The following is a 17,769-nucleotide window of genomic DNA, read 5'->3' on the forward strand; positions in this document are numbered from 1 at the left end:
ATTTATGGACTAAATAGAAACTCAGTACATGAGCCCTCTTACCCTGCAGGTAGGAGTAATCAACTCAAGATGGTGCCCTAATTAGTCCTGAGGGGTTTTATGGCTATAATTATAATAATTTCAACTGCTAGGGAAAGAAGTACGAGCCTAAAGACTCTGCTCTAGGCTAGTAAGCTAGGCTTACCAATCAGAAGGTGGAGCTGCCTGGAGCAATTGTAAGCCTTTTAATTTGGGGTCATGTGTTTTTCGGGGGGGCCTTGATTTTTACTTCAAATTCAGTTTCCTTGCACAGCCATGCTAGCAAGTATTCATACCTGGTTTCCTTGGTGTGTGATTCCATCCTGCCTGAAGTTATGTATCCTAAGTGATGAGGATTTCTTACTTATATACCCCTTAGGAATGCTGCCATTTTGAGAGATGCCCATTGGCAACATATTTCTTTGCTTAAATGGACTTTGGGCAAAAATGCATGTGATGGATAAGGAAGGTGAAAATGCTTTTGCTCATCAGCATTTTTCTTTAAGCTCAGTAAAGAGACTGTTGGACGATTCAGATAAGTTGAGAATGAGCTTAGGTACTGATATGGCTGCATGGTTCTTGGGGGAAAGCCTTTCTTGGTCTTTTTCATTGCCACAAGCTTTATATTAATACTAGAGAATGAGAGGCTGCCTGTTACATATTTGCAGCTTCAAGACGAATGGTGAACTCCATCTGAGTAGATGCGCTGCTAGCCTTTGACGGGTGGGTCAGAAACCTCAACAACTCAGTTAATTCAGAAAAGATTTGTTGAGAATCTGTACATGAGAAGCCCTGTGCTTTGATAAAATGATTCAGTTTTTCTTCCTCTCCATAAACTTCCAAGAACCCAAATTCCACACTAGGGCATGAACTCTCTCAGAAAAGCTCTCTCTCTCTGTGTCTCTCTCTCTACCCTTGGAGTCTGCACATTATTAATATTGAGGGTTCCTTATCTTGATACCTTCCTCCTACAGTAAAGGAAATAACACTGTCATTTAAATTTTTTTTTCTCTTTCTGGAAAGAGTATCTATTTTAGCAGATGTTTTGTTTTTTGATATTACAACTTACCTGTCCAACAAATATATTGCCAGAAGCAACCACAGATTCAACAGGAGATGTTCCCATAGTCACTAGCATTACCCATCCAACCTAAAAGGCAAAAAAGGATAAACTCAGTAAAGAACTATTTGTACACACAGAACTTCAAAGTACGGGTAAAAATCTTTAAAATGGAGGAAAATACTGAGGACTTCAACAACTGTACTAAACTTGAATATATATACCTTATTGATAGGGACAGAATAAAGGGACAAAGTAGGTGATTAAAGAGCAAATCACACTAAGGGATTGCAAATAGAAAAAAAAAAAAAAGGGAGACTCCTGTAAGTTAATGATTACTCAGGAAAGCAGATTTGCTTAAGCATAAAACCAAGCAAGCTTGCTTAGCAACAAGCCCTGCAACAGAAGTACAAGACATACCCCCAAACAATAAAACAATGGAGGCATGAGACCCACATCCTGCCCAGTGAGTTCACTAACATGCTCTCTGCACACATAAAAACAATAATTTAAGAAAAGGTGACACTTCAAAGTGAAAGACCATCATTGTACTGAGATCTGAAATAATTTTCCATAATGCCATGACAGTCTTGGCTTGACCCGGTGGGGACAGAAAACTCTTCTGCCAAGCATGGAGGAGGAGCTGATGATGGAAGCATGGTGTCTACTCAAGAATGAGGAAGAACATGGTCTTTTCCCTCTCTGCACTTTTCCTTGGCTTATAAGACTGTAGCCCACTAGTTTCTCAGGGCGTGGCGCCTTCTTGCCTGTCTGCTTGTAAAACTCATAAGCGTCTAATAAATCATGCCTTTCACTGAATTCTTTCTGCACTGAGAAAGGACTGGAGCTCCTTGGAGTCCCTCAAAACGCCACCTAGCATTTTCATTATATAGTGCATAAAGCAGGCTGATCAAATCTTATTTGAATGGTAAGTTTGAGTCAATATGCCAGCAAATTTGAAAACTCAGCAGTGGCCACAGGACTGGAAAAGGTCAGTTTTCATTTCAATTCCAAAGAAAGGCAATGCCAAAGAATGTTCAGACTACTGCACAATTGCACTCATCTCACACGCTAGCAAAGTAATGCTCAAAATTCTCCAAGCCAGGCTTCAACAGTACGTGAACCGTGAACTTCCAGATGTTCAACCTGGATTTAGAAAAGGTGGAGAAACCAGAGATCAGATTGCCAACATCCGTTGGATCATTGAAAAAGGAAGAGAGTTCCAGAAGCATCTACTTCTGCTTTATTGACTACTCCAAAGCCTTTGACTGTATGGATCACAACAAACTGGAAAATTCTTCAAGAGATGGGAATACCAGACCTCCTGACCTGCCTCTTGAGAAATCTGTATGCAGGTCAAGAAGCAATAGTTAGAACTAGATATGGAATAACAGACTGGTTCCAAATTGGGAAAGGAGTATGTCAAGGTTGTGTATTGTCACTCTGCTTATTTAACTTATATGCAGAGTACATAATGAGAAACACTGGGCTGGAAGAAGCACAAGCTGGAATCAAGATTGCTGGAGAAATATCAATAACCTCAGATATGCAGATAACACCACACTTACTGCAGAAAGCAAAGAACTAAAGAGCCTCTTGATGAAAGTGAAAGAGGAGAGTGAAAAAGTTGGTTAAAGCTTAACATTCAGAAAACTAAGATCATGGCATCCAGTCCCATCACTTCATGGCAAATAGATGGGGAAACAATGGAAACAGTGACAGACTTTCCTTATTGAGCTCCAGAATCACTGCAGATGGTGACTGCAACCATGAAATTAAAAGACACTTGCTCCTTGGAAGGAAAGTTATGATCAACCTAGACAGCATATTAAAAAACAGAGACATTACTTTGCCAACAAAGGTCCATTTAGTCAAAGCTATGATTTTTCCAGTATGGATGTGAGAGTTGGACCGTAAAGAAAGCTGAGCACCAAAGAACTGATGCTTTTGAACTGTGGTGTTGGAGAAAACTCTTGAGAGTCCCTTGGACTGCAAGGAGATCCAACCAGTCCATCCTAAAGGAAATTAGTCCTGAATATTCATTGGAACGATTGATGTGGAAGCTGAAACTCCAATACTTTGGCCACCTGATTTGAAGAACTGACTCATTGGAAAAGACCCTGATGCTGGGAAAGATTGAAGGCGGGAGGAGAAGGGGTTGACAGAGGATGAGATATTTGGATGGCATCACTGACTCGATGAACATGAGTTTGAGCAAGCTCCAGGAGTTGGTGATGGACAGGGAGGCCTGGTGTGCTGCAGTCCATGGGGTCTCAAAGAGTCGGACACGACTGAGTGAACAGAACTGAACTGAAATCTGAGTCATTGTATATTCTTTAAAAACTATACAATGAATGTCTCTTGAAATGTCTATTTTGTATAAGTAATGTCTTGATTTTTTTTTCGAGTAATAAGTTATAATATTTTCTAACAGTCATGTCAGTCTTCACATCTCTCCAAGGACTATTTTAAGCCCTTGTTCTAGTGATGAATTTAATCCTTATAATAACCCTCTCAGGGAGGTCCTATATTTAGACACATTTTACAGAAGAGGAAACCAAGGCACAGAACAGTTAAGTTGTTCTGTCAGAGATTGCTTAGTTAATAAGTAATGGGGGGTAGTTGAGGTTTGGCCTTTTCTACCTGAGTCTCAAACACGGTTGACAGTCCCACTTTTGTAGTGGTTCTTCCAACCAGAGACTCTAGTGCCCACCTGGGGATGGAGACTTTCTGTTGCATCCGCTCTCCTTCCTTCCTACTTTGACATGAAATACAGGAATACTAAGTGTTTAAATTGACAGTCAGAAAAGTATGCCTTCTGGCACTCTTGCTGAAACCTTTAATCCTGCTGGTATTCTGGCTCTTTCCCCATTTTATTTTTACAGGGATCAAAGGAGGGTTGTGGCTGTGCCCAAAACCTCTATACGCTGCCTTGTTCTCGAGTGCATTTAAACTAACTTACAAATTACTGAGTTTTGTGATATAACATGATGTAGGACTGACAGTTGTTGGGGGCAGCTGGACTGAGATGAACTTTTCAGACCTAAAAAATAATTTTTGCATGCTGACAAAACCCCCTCATGAGAGAAGAGCAGCTTTCCTTTCTTCCTTTGATTCTCTAGCAATTCCTAGACAAGGAGGATCCATTTGGGTTATCATCTGAGGGTAAGCAGTGACTCTGTGTAAGGCATGGGTGGATAGTTAAGATGAAAGGACAATCTGGTCCTGACTTCTTGAAGTCAAGTCTTTGGCTAAAGGAGTAACTGCTGAGGTTTCATGAAGATATCCAGGGAGTCTCAAGTCACAGAGTTATTAGAAGTCCTAAAGATAAAATACCCTCTGTGGATCCATGGAGGATTTTTGGGTTTGAATCTAGTACCTTGGGGTAGGAATGGATCTCAGTACGACGGGAAAGACATTTTGTAAAAATCCAGATAAAAGACATTCAAGACTTTGACCCTGAGATAATCAGCTCTACCTCTGTCACCCACTTCCTTGGAGTCACAGTACCTTTCTAATGATCCACTGCATCAACCCGAGGTAGTACAACATGGACATCACAGTGCTGAAGAAAATCACAATGGGCAGGACCTGGCGGTGGGTGGAGGACAAGAGTGGCCACAGGTTAACACTGATCCCAGCAGTACTAGTAGGTTTCAGATCAATCTCCTCCTTTCTGCCTCCTTTTTCCCCTCTGAAATGTCATCAAAATACTGGAAACTTCTCTTGAATAAACAACACTTTTATCAGGCAACTTCCTCATCTACATACAGTCTCTTCTAATTTGTTCAGGATAAACTTGAGTGTATTTCATAGGAAACTTCAAAAAAAAATCCTACTATGATGGGCTTTCCTTTTCAGTTTCTAGAGAACAATGACATTTTGGGGAGGAAACTTATAATAATTAGATCAAGAAACTGAAAACCACTGGCAGATATCCTTGTCATTCTGATATTCAACAGACAGGATTCACTACTTATTATCAGAGCAACCTGGATCAAGGTTAACTGCGAGCAACCTCAGGTCTTTATTCACAGTAGTGACACAGTAGCTACTTAAATAATGCCTCCTACAGAGCAAGCATTCATGCATTTAGTTTTTAGAATAATGAATATTTTACTTAGAGATTTTTGAATCATTATACAAAGATTAGACTTTGGGACTAGTCTACTTCTGTGTTAATGAAGGTTGTCTTTTTCTAGATCTTCTTTTCCTGATGCTCTTTGGATGCCTTCCGTGCAGCTTGTGTTTCTACAGGAAGCAGTTTCTACCCTGCATGGACCACAATGGGTTGTAGTCTGGATCCCTCACCACCACTTTCCCATTGTTCCCTTCCCCTCTGTTCCCAGCCAAATGGCCAGGAATAAGCTGCTAGCACAGACACAGAATGACTGAGGACATTTGTACAGGATCTAAGTTAGAAAAATCTATTAATAATACATAGCAAAAGACTTTTTGTGCCATTATTCAGAATGCACTCACTTATGTGCTTTTATTGGCTTTAATGGGCAGGCAGAGTCTTCCTGAAAGCTTCAGGGAGTTAAAGGGGCTCATCTCACTAATGTTCCCACAGGGAATCTATTTTGGCAGAAAGGATGCCCCGGGGGAGAGGACAGGTGTCCTTGGTGGTGGTGGGGAGGTCTGAAGACAGTGGTGCGACCTGAACAGCAAGTTCCTCCTTCTTTGTGATTTTATTTTTTGTAATTCGGGATTCAATTTATGATAGGAACATATTTCTATCTCAATTTGTAAACACTGGACCTTTCAGAGATGGCTTAGTTATTTTAGAACCAAAGTATCAAATCAGTAGTTTAAAAAAAGTTTCAGCATAGCAGTTGGCAGAGGCAATTTGGTGGTAAATGGAGTCCATGAGTGAGAAAACAATAAAAAAAAGTGTAGGAACAATAGCATACCATAAAAAAGAAATCTGAAGAAAAAGCTGAATGCTTTTTCTGACTCATCAACAGGATTTGTAGGGACTTCCCAGAGGAAGGTGAGCTCCCGGGGGCTGTGGGAGGCCTGGGAGAGAATTGATTAGGCCTGACCTTGGGACTAAGTCGCCAAGTTGCCTTTCCCCTGTAAAATAACATCCTTCCTGTGGTTGGGAGAAGGCCCGGCCTGCAGGCCTGCCAAGGTGAAGGCAGTGCTGAAGGAAGGAGGGGAAAGGTTTAGCTCGGGGATGGTTCTGTAAGAACAGAGGTAGGTGTGGGTGACCAGCTGCCCCACTTTGTCTGGGATTAAGGGGTTTCCTGAGTGCAGAGCTGTCACTGAGCCTGGACCAGGGAGGCATTAGCAGCCATATGTCTATTCATTGCCAGGTACCTCGTGTTCTTTCCCCTGAAATCTCAGATCCTATTACCCCATATGAGCTTTCATAAGTGTATCAGCAAATGTAATGCAACTCCCCAGAGTACAGGCATAGCCTGTTTTATTGTGCTTCATTTTATTGTGCTTCTTGCATGTTGTGTTTTTCACAGATTGAAGGATTGTGGCACTCCTTCATTGAGCAAGTGTATCGGCGCCATTTTTTGGGTCACATGTTGGTAATGCTCACAATATTTCAAACTTTTCCATTATTACTATGTTTGTTATGGTGATCAGTGATCTTTGATGTTACTGTTGTGACTGTTTTGATATGTTTTAGCAATAAAGTGATTTTAAATTAAGGTATGTATTTTTTTAGACACACTGCTATGTCACAGTTAATAGATGACAGTGGAGTTGTAAACACAATTTTTATGTGCACTGGGAAACCGAAAAACTTGTGTGATCACTTTATTGTGATATTCACTTTACTGTGGTGGTCTGGAACTGAACTTGCAACATCTCCGAGATTGGCCTATGTTTCGATATTTTTGATTTCCTTTACGTGTTCTCTTTAATGTTTAAAAAAAGTTATTTATTTATTTGGCTGCATCGTGGCTTAGCTGTGGCAGGCAGGATATTTGATCTTCATTATGGCATGCATAATCTTGGTTGCGACGTGTGGGATCTAGCTCCCTGACCATTGAACCCGGGTCCCCTGCATTGGGAGTTCAGTGTCTTAGCCATTGGACCACTAGGGAAGTCTTCCTTAATGTTATAGTAACAAAATAATATATTTTCAGCCCACTGACTTCAGGTAAGTTGTAAAGAAGAAAGGATGGTGCTGTGCTGTGGCCCTGTGACATGCCTGGGTTCTGGTCAGTTAGGGTCTATCTGAACATCTGCAGATGGAGAAGTCACGAAAACGAAATGTCTACACAGAAAAAAAGTGTTTGGTTTTACCTTGAATGCAAAAAAGTGGTCTGTATATTTCTCACCAAAGACAAATGAAGCACCAGCATCAGTGTACCCCAGGAACGTCTGAATTACAGAAAGGAAAAGAGCAGGTCGTTACAAACACTGAAACAGTTGTTACCATTTACAAGACCAACCAGGCTCTGCAGAAGGTGAGGACCCAGAAAACTTGTGCAGAGACTTGGAGAGCTAATTTTCTCAACTTCCCCCCTCCAGCAGATGGCCGGGAAATATATTTTAGGACTGTAGCTGCATACAGATTTCCTGGCATTTCTGACATTCACTATAACTCCAGGGTGCTAAAGAATAAGTTAGGTGTGATGATTTGCTCCAGAAGACATAGATGGTACATGGGAGGTGCTAGTTACTACTGGATGTATAGACGTTTGTTTCTCTCTTTGGGGAAGCATCTTAGAAGAGTGGCCCCTGGGATGGGATGCAGGGGTCAAATGAGAAAGAGAAGTGATGTCATGGGTACTTAGTCACTCAGTTGTGTCCGACTCTTTGCGACCCCATGGACTGTAGCCTGCCGGGCTCCTTTGTCCATGGGGATTCTCCAGACTAGAACATTGGAGTGGGTTGCCATGCCCTCCTCCAGGGGATTTTTCCAGCCCAGGGATTGAACCCAGGTCTCCTGCAGTGAAGCCCATGATATGGGTAAGAGACAACCAAAATAATAATGAACTCGGCAGATTAACATATTGCACATAAACAAAATTATTTGTCTAACTCATGCTATGAAATTAAAATTTGAATCAACCAAATAGGAAAAGGAGTATGTCAAGGCTATATATTGTCACCCTGCTTATTTAACTTATATGCAGAGTATATCATGAGAAACGCTGGGCTGGAGGAAGCACAGGCTGGAATCAAGATTGCTGGGAGAAATATCAATAACCTCATATATGCAGACGACACCTCCCTTATGGCAGAAAGTGAAGAAGAACTAAAGAGCCTCTTGATGAAAGTGAAAGAGGAGAGTGAAAAAGTTGGCTAAAAACTCAACATTCAGAAAGCTAAGATCATGGCATCTGGTCCCATCACTTCACGACAAATAGATGGGGAAATAGTGGAAACAGTGGCTGACTTTATTTTCCTGTGCTCAAAAATCACTGCAGATGGTGACTGCAGCCATGAAATTAAAAGATGCTTACTCCTTGGAAGGAAAGCTATGACCAACTTAGACAGCATATTGAAAAGCAGAGACATTACTTTGCCAACAAAGGTCTGTCTAGTCAAAGCTACAGTTTTTCCAGTAGTCATGTATGGATATGAGAGTTGGACTATAAAGAAAGCTGAGGACTGAAGAATTGATGCTTTTGAACTGTGGTGTTGGAGAAGACTTTTGAGAGGCCCTTGGACTGCAAGGAGATCCAACCAGTCCATCCTAAAGGAGATCAGTCTTGAGTGTTCATTGGAAGGACCGATGTTGAAGCTGAAACTCCAATACTTTGGCCACCTGATGCAAACAGCTGACTCATTTGAAAAGACCCTGATGCTGGGAAAGATTGAAGGCAGGAGGAAAAGGGGACGACAGAGGATGAGATGGTTGGATGGCATCACCGACTCAATGGACATGAGTTTGGGTAAACTACAGGAGTTGGTGATGAACAGGGAGGCCTGGTGTGCTGCAGTCCACGGGGTGGTAAACAGTCGGACACAACTGAGCGGCTGAACTGAACTGAATGCAGATAAATAAATTTATTTCTGACATATCTTAAGGATTATATTCAAATGTTAAAAGCACTATAAAAAACAAGGTAATCCTTTGAACCGAACTTACCTGAACTTGTTTGCCCAACCAATCAAAAGCCATAAATCCAGGTTCTGTCCTTAGTATCAAAAGCCCAAGAAGAAACTGTAACCCAATTCCCCAAAAGACAGGCCTCCAGTAAACCTATACAGAAAAAAGAAGAGACATTTTATTAGAAAATGAATGTTGAACTCAGCATAAATTACCAGAATCACTATTTTCTTGGAAGCTTCTCAGATATGGCTTGTGACCCACCTTCTTTCAGAGGCCAAAGCAGCTGTGAGCAAAGAATCCCTCCTTAGAATTATACTAAAAATCTCAGAATTGTACTACTTCTTCTTAAACCTGAGTTTAAGCCTTCACTCCTGGAAACATAGGTAACCATTTTGTCATGATCAAACCACTTAGACATGAAGAGTAGTTTTAGTAGAGTCATTAAAGGAGGAAGGATCTGGTCTTCCGGTCATGTGGTAAATCTTAGATACATATAATTATTTTCCCATCTGGAAAATGGGAAGGCTGAACATGACTTCTCTGTGTGTCCAAGGTTTGTTGATCTGACGATTTGTAAGTGAATTAAGTGAAATTCCACCCTGTGGAGGGGCTTTCATTTCACTGTAAAAGGAGCCAATTAACTCTAATGCAGTCCAAGGGAGTGCAGCATGTAAATGGACATTCAAGTGCTTTCATTTTTTTGGTGCAGAGATGAGTGCTCTGCACAGAACTATGGGACTGGAGGCACAGAAAAGAGTGGAGATGTTCACCTAAATAGGGAAAGCAATTTGGATCTTATCAAGTGGTTTGGTCTTTGATTAATGCTCTTTTTTTTTTGGATCAATCACTCAGCCAGTCTTCAGACTTTCAGCTAGTAAAGTTTGCTGTTATGAATCATATGTGAAAGTTTTACTATCTCAAAATTCTTGCCAATTTAGGGGGTTCCAGGATTATAAAACAAGGATGAGAATTGAATTCAGGGTAAACAAAACTGCTTTAAGGACAAATTTTTGTAGTAAAATAGCCTCAATGGCAAATAGAAATTTGATAAACTGCAGAATCCAATGGTAGAATATTGTTATTTACTGGCCTGAAGAAATTTGGATCAAAATGGATGAGTTTTCTTTGTATGTGTGTTTAATGGGGGGGTGGGGGGGTGGGAATGGCGGTACAGAAGTAGAAATCAGACTTGACAGAAGAGAATATCTCACTGGTTGAACAACTGGAAAATTACTGAGAATGAAGACTGTAGAGTAATAGAACTATTAACATTCAGGAAAAGGGCACCTTAGCCATTTAAAATATCATAGCAAGGTAAGAAAAATATGGAATAGCAGTTCGATTCTTTCATACTCATTACTTTGAGCAATTTACACATGAGGGAAAAAAAGGAAAACAAAAAGATTGATTTCATACTTACTTTGGTTGGGTGCTTGGAAAATAGAAACGTCAGGGAAGTGTACATTATGAGTCCTCCAAAAGACACCAGCTGCTGTTGGCCCAGTTTAGCAGTGTCAAAGACCAGCCAGAGAATAACTGCCAGGATCAGGCAGCCCCATATCACCCTAAGAAAACCAGGAAGGATGCTTTGGCATCATTTGTTGTGCTACCTTGGAAATCTTAATCAAGCTTAAATGTATAAACAACACATATTGAGTAACACATCCTGGCACTGGGAAATTATCCTTCTAGAAATTGCAAGAGACTTTCTTTGGGTGTAGCTAGAAAGGCACATAGTCAAAAAATGAAGCAATGTATCCCCAATACTCCACAACTCTTGGACTCTTTGCTGGGGCAGTATTCATAAGGGGTCAGAGAGGAGAAAGAATGTCTGGAGAGGAAGTCTGGTGATTTCTTCCTGAGAGCTGCTGGGAATTCTGTCCTCCATTTAGGGAGATGGGTGAAGCATTACCTTCTTCCTTTCAAGGAAGAACTTGAAATGTGTCCTCTGCGTTGGGGGACCCACCCAAGCCTTGGAGAGCTAAGTTGGACTTTAGACCTGGTTCTGACTCCCTGGAGAACCCAGTGGGCACAACAAGAGTGATTCAGTAGATGGCAGAGCTGGAGAGGATGCTCTATTGGGATTGTAAACCCTGGTCCTTAGGCCAAGAATGTGTGAGCTTTCTTGGGTAGATCCCATGTTGGCCATACTGGGGAGAATAGGTTCTGGGTGCTACCCTGTAGGGTCACCTGGAGACGGGGGGCTCCCAAAGAGACAGGCTGAAAGAAAAGCCCTGAACAGTCACCTTCAGGACAGGGGTCCTATAAGAGAGAGCTGATTTTACTAATTCACAGACCTTTCCTCCAAAAGAAGCCAGCTTCATGCCCAGAGAGAAATTCACACCTTCAAGTCAGAACCATCCCGACTTTTGGACAACATTTTATCATTTAGTGGACTTGAAATGAAGGCCGTTTGTAGGGGCATTTGAGCACATCTTGCATGAATCTAGGCCTGATCTAGGCCTTCATGTCCTGCTTGTAAAATGAAGGTTAAAAAAAATTTTTTTTTAATGGATTATTCCCTAAGTTGTTTCTAGCTTCAATATCCCATCAGTGATGAAACAATTTCAGAATAAATCTATGGAACGGTGTTGGAAAAGACTAACATCTCTCTCAACCACAACAGAAGAACTGAGTGCATTTACCACTTCAGCCAGAACCAATGGCTGTCCAGTAGCCTTTGGCTTGGAGACAGGAACCGGGCTATCTGAGACTCATATTTGGCCATGAAGTGATCCCAGACCACAAAGAAGATGGCAACCACGGTGATCACGAAAAGAGGAAGGGCCCTGTGAAAGTTCATCACACAGGCTGCAATCACCACGGCCAGGTAACCTGTGCAGGAAGCAAACACAGACAGTGAACATCACCAGTCAGCTGGAGACCAGCCTCCAGCACTGGTCTGGCTCAGCCAAGGGCAGGGCCCACCGGGAAATCGTTGAACACAGGGGTGCTCTTGACATAGCTATTGGCCCTTCTGATGATAAGGATTGTATTTTGGGTTAAATTCCTTTATTTTTTTTAAAAAATAGTCTCTCCAAGAATGCTAGAAGGACAGGGTGCCAGGTTTTTTTCTTAAGGAAACTTCTGAATTCCTGAATCTTGTTGCTTGATCACTGGGGCTCTTGCTTAGTGCGTGCATGCTAAGTCACTTTAGTGCTAAGTCCAACTCTGTGCGACGCTATAGGTTACAGCTCCCCAGCTTTTCTGTCCACGGAATTCTCCAGGCAAGAATACTGGAGCGGGCTGCCATGCCCTTCTCCAGGGGATCTTCCCAACCTATTGATCGAACCCGGGTCTTCTGCACTGCAGGCAGATTCTTTACCAGCTGAGTCACTAGGGAAGCCTCTTGCTTAGTACTGACTACTTTTTCTGATACCCAGACTCAGCAGATGAGCTTCTACAGAGAAAGGCCAGGCACCAAAGCAACCACTGGCAAAAATTATTGAGTCTCCTGGTTTGTGGCCCAGATTTGGCCTAAACTTGAGTAGGAAAATCTCTGAGTACCACAACAGTGATATGCTACAGAATCTCTAAAAGAAAGAGGTGGGTGATGACCAGGTTGATAGCTTTGGAAGAGAAGATTCTGGGATAAGAACACAAGGTTTTCCATTAAAAGTTGGCAAACACAGCTTTGTTTGCAAGTCAAATTTGGCCTGCCACTTGTTTTTGTAGGTGGCAAGTACAGTTGTATTTGTATATTTGTATTTGTAGTCTACAAATAAAGTTGCCTTGGCACATGGCCACACCATCTGCTTACTTTGTACTACAATGGCATAGCTGTGTGGTTTTGAGTATGGTCTGCAAAATACTACTTGGGCTGGTAGAAAGCAAGCAAGCAAGCTTTCAACCCTGATGCTCCCTGTTCTGGCAGTGTGAGACCAGAAAACCACTGACCTCTTGGGGTCAGCCATCGTGGACTAATGTCCATGGACTTGGGTGGGAGGGCTCACATTTTATAGACAGTAATGTTCTTTGAAATGGGCCCTGGAGCCCTTTGTTTGGAAGGAGTCAAAGCAGGACACCTGCTCATCTGTGAAGACACCCTGGCCTTGCTTTCAGGTAGGAGGAGAGGGCTTCGTGACCCTAGGCTCCTCCTTGTTCTGTTTTCATATAAAGCATTAATTGATTGGTTATATCCCCACTTCAATTAGGTTGCTGCCTTGTGATTATCACCATTTTTCCAGTTACCTGAATTTGCATTATCCAACCCTCAAATCCATACCACAATAACAAAGACCATGGGAATAGGTGATCTTAAAAAATCAGCTGCTGGCTGCCTAAACAGGACATGGGGCTTCCCCCTGGTGGCTCAGGGGCAAAGAATCTGCCTGCAATGCAAGAGACCTGGCTTCAATCCCTGGGTCGGGAAGATGTCCTGGAGGAGGGCATGGCAACCCCCTCCAGAATTCTTGCCTGGAGAATCCCATGGACAGAGGAGCCTGGCAGTCTAAATTCTTGGACTCTATACAGTCTATAGGGTCACAAAGAGTTGGACACAACTGAAGTGACTTAGCACGCAGAACAGCTATCTACATGAGCATTTCAAGCTGAGACCCACCACTCAGGGACTTTCTGGTGAAATTCTCTCCTCTCTGGATGACTCAGAGATGATTCAGAGAAGGGAAGACTTATTTGTTTTCTACAGAAAACTGATATTTGAGAGAACCTGGAAAAGAGACACTAGTATCTCATACCTTTTGCTACTTACCTGCTATTAAAATGCCCCAGATGATGTACCGAAGGGTTGTTTTGTGTTCCCTACAAAAATCAGACATCCTCCCACACAACCTTCCCAGGCACCTGTAACAACACAAAGGCAAGAAGCAGGCAGATGTAAACACCACATACACGACATATCCTGGCATGCTAAAGCTATAGCAGATTAGGCTTTGTAAATCATCAGGCAAACAAATTCATGAGGTTTGTGTCATACAAAATAAAAATAAGAAATTCCTTTCATTTTAGACCAAAATCAGCCATGGTTTGGCTCAACCTTTGCTGCATGGATGTGCCAAGCCCTGAAGGATTATGGAGATGCAGAAAATGTGCTCCCAGAAATAAAGCAGGGGACAGGATAACCAACCAAAAGCTGAGAATGAATCATAGGATGAGACTGTTTCTCACTAGGCTAGATCACCCTCTCTCTAGTGGAAGGGTGACTGTCTTCACAAGATGCTTGAAAAGTGAAGTAGGATTTTGGGGATCTGAGGGCTTCAACCAATGGGTTGTGATATAGCTTTCTCGGAAGGTTCTGGAATTGTTGATGTCTTTATTTCTGCTCAGAGCTTTGTTACAGGGTGGTGTGGAGTGTGCAAGCCATGTGTGCATCTGATCACTTCTTCTAAGGAAGATGTTGTACACCAGTAAGGGAATCCGGAGAGGTCACAGGGTGGTACCCACAACAACTGTCCTTCCTTCTCCCGGGCCCCGGTTCCCCGTGCTTGCTTTGAACCCTGGCTTCCCTGCATACATCTCTTTCCTCAGTGTGCCTCCCAATGCAGGCCTCTCCTCTCCTACTTGAGGCTAAATGGAAGGAATTTACTTGCACATTTAATCATGACCACTTTTGGCCATTGGACAGGGTTTCTAAAATAACCCTTTCTCCCGTATAGAAGATTCACAATCTCCGGGAGCTCAAAGGACTCAGCCCCCAGCTGGGACCTCCCACCCCCTTGGTAAACATTCTCCAGTTCCCCTCTCTCCAGCAGTCATGCCCACATGTCCACGTCACAGTCCCCTTCACGGTTCAGGGCACTGCTCCAGCCCTTCGCTTCTGCAAAGCCTTCTTGCATTTCCTCAGACAGAGGTAGTCCTCTGCAACCTATTCCTACTATCTCCTTTGATTATGTTTTGTTACGAAGCCTTGACTGACTGTAACTTCATGGAGAATAGATGTCTGATCCCAACATCAGCAGCTTGGACACTGAGTGCTTGACAGGCCTGTGTTGAATTCTTAGATAAATGAAATGGGAGTTCTTATTGCTTTTCTGGAACAATATTTTACAGCTGTGGGTTGGGACCCATTCATGAGTTGTGAAGTTTGTCATACAGTGTGTGATACCTGTCCTTAAACAAGAGAATAGGACATCTCAGAGTATATCACATATAGTGATAACAGGCATTATTTCATGGAAAATTTGTCTTATGTATGTGTATGAAGAGGTGTACTGAGAATTAGTGACATTGTTCTGGAACATGTTGAGGGAATATAAATACGATAAAGACTAAATTTTTCGTGGTCTAATTTAGGACAGGCGCTGATACATTGTTCTCAGTTGTGGGTATAGTGTTATAAAGCAGTGGTGTCAGACAGCAACATTCAATAGAGCACATCCATCTACTCTAGGTCTAATTTATCAGATTGTTTAATTGTAGGGAGTGTGTATAGTCCATTACAGCAACCTGACACTGCAAAAAAAAAAAAAAAAAAAGGAAGTGGCTAGAAATAGTCGCTTTGGCCATTTGGTTATCTAGGCTGAATGACTCCAAATCTCTTGGTGGTTGTTTTTCCATCCATTAACACTGATGAAACCTGAGTACCTCTGACCACCCAAGAGAATCTCTTGGCCCCAAGGGTCAGAGATTCTTGAACTAAAATGAGGATGAAACCAAATTCAGGTTTCCAGCACGGTAAAAATTCTTTGTAAGAAGAAAATTTTTATTGGCGTGCAAGCTGCTTTACAAGGTGGCGTTAGCTTCTGCTGTCCAGGAAAGTGAATCACCTGTGTGTGTACATAACCACTCTTTTTTGGATTTCCTTCCCATTGAGGTCACCACAGAGCGCTGAGTAGAGCTCCCTGCGCAATACAGTAAGTCCTCATGGTGGTGAAAATTCTCTATGATGTATATGTGACGAGACCTTTCAATCTGAATTTTGACCAGCTCTATCTTCTGATACACAAAAAGTTCCTCAGAGACTCAGGAATTAACACCAAATTTAAATAGGAATTTAGAAAATTTACAAATACTTCAGGGTTATAATAGATAGAGTCTTGGACTAGGAATCAGAAGCTGAAATTTAAATTAGCTTTTTTCCAGCTGACAAACCCTTGCCTAAGTCTGAGCTTCATTTTTCTGATCCAAAAACTAAAAATAATAATTTGCCTCTCCTGCTAATGAGTGATAAGGACTTGGAATATTTTCATGATACCACGAGGTAAGAGCAAGTTTGTTGGGACTTAAAGTGAATTGGGTTTTGAGAAATCAATTTCTCATTGATTGAACATTGAAAAGATGAATCAACTACTTTCGCATGGACTGGAGCAATTAGTTGGCAATTTACAGCTTTAATTAGAAGATTGTCCTGGATATTGGGTTCCTAGGACATCAGCAATTTGAATTTACCACATTGATTATACTACAGTTTCATTAATTTGTCTGAAAATGTTGTTAGGTGGGTAATAGGGAGGGGAGATTGGCCGTGACTATCTCTGATAAATCATAATTAATGTTAAAAATTAGATGAGAGTAAAAAAGCACTTTGCTTAGGAGGTGCTGTGCTGCTCTTAGTCACTTACTCCACGGACGGTAACCCGCCAGGCTCCTCTGTTCCTGGGGATTCTCCAGGCAAGATACTAGTGTGGGTTGCCATGCTCTCTTCCAGGGGATTTTCCCAACCCAGAGATGGAATCCAGGTCTCCCAAATTGCAGGTGGATTCTTTACTGTCTGAGCCACTAGAGAAGCCCAAGAATGTCTATGGTTTGAACCTGTACCCTTTTCGATGTGTTTCTTGATCATCCTCCTCTTCTTCATCCTTTCTTAGAGAATCCTGCTCGATGGTGATGTGTTCTTCTACCTGGAAATCAAACATGGGGACAGAGATGGAATGAGGAGAATGCTGAGCATACAGACCCTGATCTCTTTTGCTCAGAATTTTGGCAAGGAAAATTTTCCAAATTATTTAAATTACTTTAAAATTATTATGCAAGATGATGTCTCCAATTATCAACTGCTCAGAGATTTTTCGCCTTGTCACAAAAAAATCTAAGTTCATTAATTTCTCCCTTTACTTAAATTCTGGCTCTGTTTTCAGACGAGTGCTAATTGAAGTGCTAATTAATACCAGAGGCTACATAAATTTCACTTTATATTCTGGCAGCTCCCTTGTTTCCAGAGAACTGAGACTAAGGCTGTTTTTATTTTCCTGGCAGCCCAAGGCTTGGTATTCTGATATGAACAGTAGCTCAGCATCTTCCAAAGCTGTTAAACTACCCTCAGGAGCTAGGGTTCTTCTATCAACTGGGTTAAGTGGAAATATTTCCTCACTCAATTAGCCCTTGCTCTAGTTATTGAGTGATGTATATGCCTGGGCTTCTCTGGTGGCTCAGACAGTGAAGAATCTGCCTGCAACTCAGGAGACCCGGATTCAATCCCCGGATCAGGAAGGTCCCCTGAAGAAGGGAAAGGCTATCCACTCCAGTATTCTTGCCTGGAAATTTCCATGGACAGAGGCGCCTGTGGGCTACAGTCCATGGGTCACAAAGAGTCAGACATGACCGAGCAACTTTCACCTTTTCTTTTTCGTATCTGTGCTATCTTTTTCTTTGTGGGGGTGGGGGGGTGGGGGGTGGTGTAGCATGTGGGATCTTAGTTTCCCAACTAGAGATGGAACCCATGCCCCCTGCATTGGAAACATAGAACCTTAACCACTGCATGTCCTGC

The 17,769-nt window shown here is 42.1% G+C and overlaps 1 protein-coding gene across 1 annotated transcript in view; it reads right to left on the reverse strand.

Annotated features, from left to right (window-relative positions):
• Positions 1-17,769, reverse strand: part of SLC28A3 (solute carrier family 28 member 3) — a 62,616-nt gene that overhangs the window by 14,567 nt on the left and 30,280 nt on the right. Inside the window, exons 5-12 of the mRNA XM_065947552.1 lie at positions 16,821-16,903; positions 13,816-13,907; positions 11,750-11,939; positions 10,525-10,669; positions 9,141-9,254; positions 7,346-7,423; positions 4,589-4,669; positions 1,088-1,168 (exon numbers count right to left, since the gene is read on the reverse strand). Coding sequence (XP_065803624.1) covers positions 1,088-1,168; positions 4,589-4,669; positions 7,346-7,423; positions 9,141-9,254; positions 10,525-10,669; positions 11,750-11,939; positions 13,816-13,907; positions 16,821-16,903 — 864 coding nt within the window. The remainder of the gene's footprint in view (positions 1-1,087; positions 1,169-4,588; positions 4,670-7,345; positions 7,424-9,140; positions 9,255-10,524; positions 10,670-11,749; positions 11,940-13,815; positions 13,908-16,820; positions 16,904-17,769) is intronic.

Source organism: Muntiacus reevesi, chromosome 10, assembly GCF_963930625.1.
Source record: "Muntiacus reevesi chromosome 10, mMunRee1.1, whole genome shotgun sequence".
Classification (NCBI taxonomy): domain Eukaryota; kingdom Metazoa; phylum Chordata; class Mammalia; order Artiodactyla; family Cervidae; genus Muntiacus; species Muntiacus reevesi.